Here is an 8,733-nt window from a genome sequence, read left to right on the forward strand (position 1 = left end):
AGACTTTTAAAATTTGTGGTTCAAAATGAATGATAGAAATTTATGTGGCTGTAAATCATTTCATTAAAGGTAAAATACATTTTATAGTTAAATTGTTACTTAATATAAAAATGTGTCATTCTTTTTGGAACTGACTAAAAAATAAAGTAAATCACATAAATTGGGACAGAGGGAATAACAATCTCTTAAATCACTAGCCCTGTCACCCTACACAATTGACTATTCAAAAGGCAAAACTCTTGATCATAGTTTGGTGAAACAGAACTTGCTAGGAATTGAATCAATAGGCTCAGGGCTTGCCCCCTAGTCTTGTGAAACCAACAACTCAAATCAAGGTTTTTACTAGACTCGGAGAGCTTCAACAAGTATATTTTATTGGAAATATGACCCCGACCATCGAATTTCATGTCAAAATAGTCTTGGAGTTCATCTATATATGTATATGGGCATTTAGCAACTGAAGAAAGAAAATAAACAAAAAACTTTATTGTTCTTTACATATTTACAGCACCGTGGTTCGTTCTTTACTGTTCTTCAGCTCTCCAGACTTGTCGGAGCAGCTGATATCTAACAACTTTCCGATCACCCTTCCCCTTGGCGATCAAGTTGATCTTTGCTAGATTAGGAGAACCACGGAGCCTATCAGTTACAATTGAACTCAAGGGCGAGTCCAATTCATCAAGCTCATCGTCACTGGTGTATGATTTCTTCAGTACTGATGAACTGCTTCTTTGTAAAGATTGGTTTCCAGTCTCTCCCAGAAAGGTTTTAATGGACCTTACTGAAGGAGGTAAATATGTAGTAGGCGATGCAGTGAACGGGACAGTGGAGATAGATTCTTCAGGAGTATCCTCAGCATCCTAGATTAAGAAATGACGCGTTCATGACAAAACTGATCTTTTAATGAAATGGAAGTTTGAAAAGTTCAACCACAAGCATCAATGAAATTGCATGAAGCATACGGTCAAGGTGCCGTTTGTTTGATGTTTTTGAGTTTGCATAGCTTGAAGTATTTGTTTGAGCTAAAACTTGAAAGAAAAAGTAGATTTTTTGAAAATTTCCAACTCAAGTCTTTCAAATGTTACAGAACAGCAACACTTTCAAGATTTGGAAATCTAATGTTTTTCAAGATTAAGTTCAAAAAAACACTATTTGCAAACTCAGAAACTAAGTTTGCAAGCTCATAAACTCCAAAATTTCAAACAAACAGCAACTAAACAAATTTGAACAGACTACCAACCTCAGAATCCAGTGCCCTGAGGACCTCTGGGGGAACTGGGATTGGACAGAATTCATCTGGAACAAAACCATTGAGCACCCTACTGATCAAAGTTGGACCAAGTATAGGACAAACCTTGAAATAGCATAATAAGAAGAAATTTAGCATACAGCATGATGAAATGCATCAAACGACGTAATGTCAACAGACTCACCTCTTTCCTGGTTTGAGGATCGGCGAGCATTTCAAAGGGGAGCATCATTAGATCACTCAGAGCATTGAGCAGACGGAAAGGCTTGGCGGGACCTGGTGCCTTGTCTTCATTATCACCTGAGGAATCATTTTCCTCAATTCCAAAGAGAGTAGATAGCCATCTAGACCAGTCCCCAATCTGCCAACAACAAATAAGTCACATTCTAATATACTACACGAAATCATTAGTACATTAGGCTGATAATTTATATCTACCAGCTTTTATTAACAATAACAATCCTGGCAGTACACAAGAGTAGGTGTATACATGCTTCCACCGCTATTTAATTTATTTATTTTTTGCAAGTCCACAACATTTAATTTATGGAATGGAAAGACATACTTATTTTAACCCATCCTTTATCTGAAGTTGATGCATATTAGGGATGCGCAACTGATTTACTTCGCCTTTCAGTGTAGCCAAGAAATGTAATAAGATCTTCAGAGAACCTTCTTTCCCTATCATTAAGATCTCTAAGAATCTTGTTTAACATGTCTAGCTGAACTAAGAGTCTAACATAGATTTATAGAAATCGGTTCATTTTACGTGCAGGCAGATTTTTCCAACTCTGAAGAACTCCTATATTGGGTAAGAAGAATGACTTTAAGAGTTATATCATCTTGGAAGATGGGCATCTAGAAGGAGTATTAATCTACGGTAGACATTCCACTAATTTTGAAGTACAGGCAGATTCTTCTTTCGAACTATGAAGAACTCCCATATTGGGTAAAAAGAATGATATGGCGATTATATCAGTAATGCATCACCGACTAAGCTATAAACCACTGGAGCTTGACTACTCACAGCATTTTTTAGTTGTGCACCGGCGCCAAAGCTTGATTTCCCTGCAGGGATTGGGAGGACCTTAGCATCACAAATGGGATCTGATACTGGATCTGTTGGCATTTCTTCAGCTGATTCACGAAGGATTGCATTGAACATAGCCACATCCAATCTACTCACCAACTGTTCCATTACCTGTCATAAGCCATAAACAAAGAACTTGATACCTAAATCCACTAAATTCAATCAGTAAAATTGAGAAAGCAGTTATGCAAGGTTGTACAGGTGTCATGATGCACATGTAGAGACTAAGTAGTCCTGGTAACCGAAAGTATAACTTCTCATTTAGCTGCAGAAACAGAAATTCTGTATTGACATTAATAACACCAGAGTGCATGTTTTCAAACAGAGGAAAAATGATATTTCTACAAGAAACAATGCAGTGGAATGCTAACTCATGCCAGTTTCTAGTATATGCTCAAATAAGCTCTTCCAGGAGGTACACAATTGATTCTGTTGAACAGGGATATGAATGTGCAGTCAACTTACCAATCTAGCTGGCAATGGCAAGCAGCCACACTCATGTCCTCCTGCCCTAACTGGGCAAAGCCTTTCACAGGCATCCTTGAAAGCCTTCTTCCAGAGATCAATGGAGAAATTACCTTGCTCTTGATCCCCTAAACTACACCTGCGTCCATAAGTTTTCTTAACACTTGAGCTCATTGATCTGCCACCAGAGTTTGCAGCTGTATTTTGCATGTGTGGAGTCAAAGTCTGCATGCCATGAAAACAAAATAAGTCACAGCATTGACGTAAAAATGAAATATGTTTCATTGAGTCAAGGAACAAGAGAGAGAGCAGCACAATCAGATTTTTAAGATCAACCTGCCACCACACAGATTCCACAATGCGGGAGAAAATCCAAGCTTCAACTTGTTCCAGTGCAAGCATAAAGGTTTCAATATCCTCCCAGTCACCAAGTTCTTCTGTTAGACTATCGTTGACAGCTTTATTGAAAGAAACCTCATTCCTTTTTTTCAAGGATCTTCCATTTAAACTAGTTTTGCCCATATTACTCTCCGCATATGGTCTATCATCTTCTCTCCTTCCTCCAGCAGCCTGGCTAACAATTGCTCTCAACATGACTGAATTCGACAACCAAAAAGTCAACCTGTAAATCAAGAAACAGACAGCTGAAATCTTCTGTGGTACAGAAAGGGTAATCAGTTTAATTCATCTATGCCCATTGGAACTCATTAATGATACTATCTTTATTTCCATAACAAAATAACTAATATTTTTAATTATAAACAGTGTAATAGGATGATGAGACACCTGAATTTCGACCCACATGATTGCAGGAAAGACCAATCCATCACTAATGTTACTATCTTAACTTCTAAGAGGCAGGAAATTGATATCTAATACTGATACATTGTATCTGTGGATGATGAGACAGCTTTTGACTATCAGGTCTTGGCTTCTAGAATTATTCTTTCTCCAAAATTCCAAAAGAAACAGTGGTCAGGTCCTATGAGCCAAATATGGAATTAACCTCATCAGAAGCTTCTCATATAAGAAAGAAAAACATATGAGCACCCATACCATGGATTTTTTGTTGAGCAATCAAAAGATTCTCCATTTCATTGACTTATGTTACTGCTAGCTTCTTCTAAGCCACTACTTCAATGGAAAACTAGAATCTTTTCCCAAGGGCTATTGGTACACAGTTCGAAACTCGATTAAAAATGACCCCACCCCTTTATCCTATGGATGGGAAACTACTATTGATGATACAAGTAGTCTTCACGCTAACAAAAGAATTAAGAATATGATTCACAAAGCCAAAAATGTAGGCTACCAAGTTCCTTAACATATTTAAAGATGACTTACCTTGGAACATCATTTCCACAAGCTTTTGAAACCAAAACTAAACCTGAGACAGAAGCTCTTGCAGCACCTGCCTGTTTAGCTCGGGATTTTGCTCTGCAAGCATGAACGTAAAATCGAGAAAGGCGTCGAGCAGGAGCATGGACTTTGTGTGCAGAACTGCCATGCTCAGCCACTACAGAATAAAGGCTAACCTCGACAACTGCCGCTTCCCTTAGTTCTTCCTCAAGTGTCTCTATTCTAGACTTCCCTTCATTTTTCCTGTCAGGAGATCCATTCATTGGTTTATTACCTTTACCATTAGACCGAGCATCTTCCGAAACATGCTGTTTTGCAGACTTCTCTGGATTCTGGCTGTTACCAGGAAGTCCACTTCTGTTAGCTAAGTCATTCAATTGGTGAGACTTTGCATGCTTTGATTTACCATTGGTGATGCTAGATCCCTGCAATCCAAGTACCTTATTCGAATTAAGAGTATCACCCTTCAAAAAGCTGTGTTTCCTGCCTGATTTGACTTCTGAAAAATGAGGAATCTCTTTCAAGCTCACTTCATCCTGGTCAATCTCTAGAAGCTCCATCCCTTTTCCGTTCACTACACCAACATGTAAATCTTTGAGTACTGTACTTCCAGTGTGGCCCTTTGGTTTATCTCGGGAGTCTTGACAGCGATCACTATAGGAATCGGTAGGGTCAGAGTTATCCTCATTAGATTCATCGAGATAGCTTATGTTGGATGCAAATCTATGAACACGTCCACTTTCTGCAGAGAGTTTGATACCGTCTTTGGGGAGACCTTTCTTGTCAGCATTATCTTCTTGAACATCATACATCAGAATTTGCTGCTCGAGGGCTGTCACAGAGGTGCTTGCCTTCCCATTTTTATTTCCATAACTTTGTAATGAGGAAGAGGATCCTGTTACTTGGGAAGCAGACTTCTTCTGTATTGATGTCATACTTCTTTCAGAATATTTAGACAAAGAAGTGGTGTTGCTCACATAATTTTCTCTGTTTAAAGATATGCTACTTGACAACCCTGGAGCCACATTTCTAGAACTTCTACTAGTAAAATCCATGAGCATTGCTGCAGAGTCCATTCCCAAATGTATATCACGTTCTGGATTGTCCCTCAGCACGTAATCAGGTATGAATTCATGTGCAACCTAAAATATAATCATGGTATAAAATTAGTTAACATCTTTCCATGACAGATAGGCAGATGTAGGGAAACACACCATACAACCTACAAAACATTTGATTGTAACATAGAACGCCAGCATAGGTTACCATACAGTCTATCATCAAAGGGGAGTAACTAGTAGACAAGCAACTTCCCTACAGACTTCTGCATATAGCAAAACACTTCTTTGTCAGTATGAAAGGTGAAATTCAAGATCCTGCTAAATCAGTCATCGGGCAGTCAAGGAAATACAAGAACGAACTATTATCTCCTAACCGCCACCATAAGTGAATTAGCCACATGTTTCAAACTCGAATTGAAAGGAGTATTTTCAACAACAAGAATTTAGCCAAAATGGATAAGTATAAGGCCTGTCTGGTTTGGACTACTTTAACAGTTTGACGTAATGGCCTAAGATTTGATTCTCATTTCCAATGACTGAGCACGAATAGTAATTATTGGAACTGATTAAATAAAAGAAGACAATTAAATTAGAAGAGATAACCCAAAGCATTTCTTGACAATGACTAATTAAGCAAACTCTCGAATTTGGAATATCAAACAGAATATAAATGTTACAAATACCTTTCCTTGTTGAGATGGTGAAAACCTTGCAGCCTCAGCAACATTTTGCGATGAATGTGACGATTCATCATCATCAGTGAAAGAAGCAATATCATCATCATCCTCATTTCTTCCATTCACTGAATCCGCAACGGATTCTTGTCCATCCCCTTCTCTGGTTACACCAACTTGGGATGAACTTGAGCTACCCCTCTCAGTAGGATGTATGCTAACAAACAGGGCTGGTTGCTCAGAGTTCTTAGAACTCTTCTTGCAGCTGACTGGAGTGTAAATAGACACAACCTCCTCAATCAGTCCAAAATCTGCAAGATTTATTACTGATGTCCCCAAAAGTTGTCCCCTCGTCGTCTTATCCTTACGTAGCTCATACAAATAGAAGTCTAAGAAATTCTTCTGAAACTTGTCATGTGCCTTCTTTTCGCGACACAACGTTAACAAAAGGGTAAAAGAGTCCTTGAATTCAATGGTACCATCGCCAACAGTAGACACAACAGAACCAGAGTTCTGACCATCATTTTCCCATTGAAGCAATACAGAATGAACAGACTTAAGGGACTGTGATGGAGGCCAAGGCTTAATCTCATCTACCTGAATAACATACTCCACCTGAACAGAAGCACCCTTTTTGTGCTTTGACCTCAGACCAAGAACCATTGCTTTAATTTAAATCCAAAAGGGTGTTGGTGGATAGATTTAATCAATTCAAAAGTGAAGTAGCACCAAAAAAACTTACTTTAAAGTCAAGAAATATAACACAATCTGTTTCAGAACTCCCAAATCAGCTACTTCCCCCAAAACCACACAACAAATAAAAAATGCAATTTGAGTACTTCCTATTCACTCATTCAGCAAACCTTTCAATCAACAAAAAAACCCCAAAAAGCACAAGCAAATTCAATTGGATAGTAACAATCTAAAGAACAAAATCAGAGGGGAAAAGGATAAAGTGTGTTACCAGTAGACAGCTCAAATGAAATCTTTAGATCTTGTTAGCTACTTTAAGCTTTGTGGGTATGTTTGTACTGAGAGTAAAGATGAAAACTTTAATGGAAAAAGGAAGCCCCAAAGCCTAAAGATCTGTGAAAAACTTGAAGATGAAGAGGATGCCAGGCTTGGGATGAAAGTTTACAAGTTTACTTCACTCACTTTCAATCAAAACATTTTTATATTCTTCTCACATGCAACCTTTTTTTATACCACACCATCCACTGGAACTTATTATTAGTTTTATTCTCAAATTATTCAGAATCTTACAAAATATTTTACTTGATTAAGAATTTAAATATACTCACAATTTTATAATATGATTGAAATACATTTTTAAATTCTCATCGAATTTAAAGGTGTTTTCAAGTTTCAACCCTTCTCTCGCCTTTTTATTAAGATTTTCATGCCCTTTTTAGAGTTTTTGATCACTTGTCATATCTTGTTATGTTTTATTAAGACTGTCAATAATTTGAAAACGAAACTAATAATTTGAGTTAAATTAAAAAATGTTCTTGACTTCTTGTCACTTTTTTTTATTTACCACATTGCATTGTACACATTTTTTCATTAACAAATATTTTTTGTATTCATCTTCTAGCTCCGCTCATAAAATGTATTTAAGATGTTGATATGAATATAGTTAATTGAATTTCAAATGCGGAAAAAACAATGAAGTATCAGGACAAAGACTTTTACTGTCTATTTAGACGGTTATATATTTAATAATAATAGTAGTAAGTACTATTTTAAAAGCTACTCTTATTATTTATTATTATTATTATTACAAAGTTTTGACTTGTAATCCTCTTTTAAATGCACAAAAATAATAAGGTGCAATGTCATTGATGATATAAAGGCAGACCTAACCATGTTTGTGGCAATTTAAAGAACAAAATTTTCATTTTGAGTAAAAGAAGAAGATAGAATTAAATTAGGTGCAAAGTTGTTTTTCAACAAAAGAAAAGGTAAAATATATTTTTCTATAATAATTTAAAGTGACAATTATTGAAAATACTCTTAAATTTTATGTAAACTGTTAATTTCGTCTCTAAACTATTACAGTCTTAAACACACTTCTCTATTTAACTAACTAACTTAGATACACTTTCGATATGCCACATGAAATAACAAGTGATCTCAAAATTTTATAAAAATATGAGACTCTTAATAAAAAGTTGAGAAAAATGTTAAAAATATACCAAACTTAAACGAGAATTTAGGGGTGTATTTGTTTTCATTCACCGCCACATTTATTCAAAAAATTGTCTACTATGGAGATGAAGTTACACGTGTCCTTTTTTTTTTTTTTTTTGGTGTGTAATGACTTTAAATCCTTCCCTCACAAAACTAGAGGAAAAAAAAACTCAATTCCAATTGAAATAAATTTACTTTGGTTTGATTTCTCTTTTATTTAATAAGATTTTCTCAATTTAGTTATTCGATGATAACAAATAAAATATTTTGAATCTAATATATTCTTGAATAGTTATGTTTGTATGACCTATCTATCTATCCATCTATATTTTTTATATTACCTTAAAAGCATGAACTTTTTAACTTGATTAATTTATATCTTTTATACTACTTTATAAGAATAAAAACATGATTTCTAAACTTAATTAAATTACTATAGTATCCCCAACTAAAAATACTCCCTAACTTGAATGTTAGATTATTATAGTAACTCCAACTAAAACATTCAATTTAATATATCTTCTATATTTTATATTTATATTTATTTTATGTATATTAAAAACATACACATTGAAGGGTAGTGATTTTTTCAAAAGATTGTGACTTTTCTGAAGGGTTATTAAATGCATTTAGCTATTATATCTA

General features: G+C 35.5%; 1 protein-coding gene across 1 annotated transcript; it reads right to left on the minus strand.

Moving 5' to 3' along the window:
• Window positions 1-357: 357 nt before the first annotated feature.
• LOC125817231 (uncharacterized) lies at window positions 358-6,692 on the minus strand. Its single transcript, XM_049496780.1, has 8 exons — window positions 5,908-6,692; window positions 4,149-5,305; window positions 3,141-3,426; window positions 2,805-3,029; window positions 2,277-2,450; window positions 1,434-1,610; window positions 1,241-1,354; window positions 358-860 (listed from the first exon to the last, which is right to left on the minus strand). The coding sequence occupies exons 1-8, from the start codon at window positions 6,559-6,561 to the stop codon at window positions 525-527; spliced, it is 3,123 nt and encodes a 1,040-aa protein (XP_049352737.1). The 5' UTR covers window positions 6,562-6,692; the 3' UTR covers window positions 358-524.
• Between the last annotated feature and the right edge of the window lie 2,041 nt (window positions 6,693-8,733).

Source organism: Solanum verrucosum, unplaced genomic scaffold (genome assembly GCF_900185275.1).
Source record: "Solanum verrucosum unplaced genomic scaffold, falcon-dt-bn FXZP01000122.1, whole genome shotgun sequence".
Classification (NCBI taxonomy): Eukaryota; Viridiplantae; Streptophyta; class Magnoliopsida; order Solanales; family Solanaceae; genus Solanum; species Solanum verrucosum.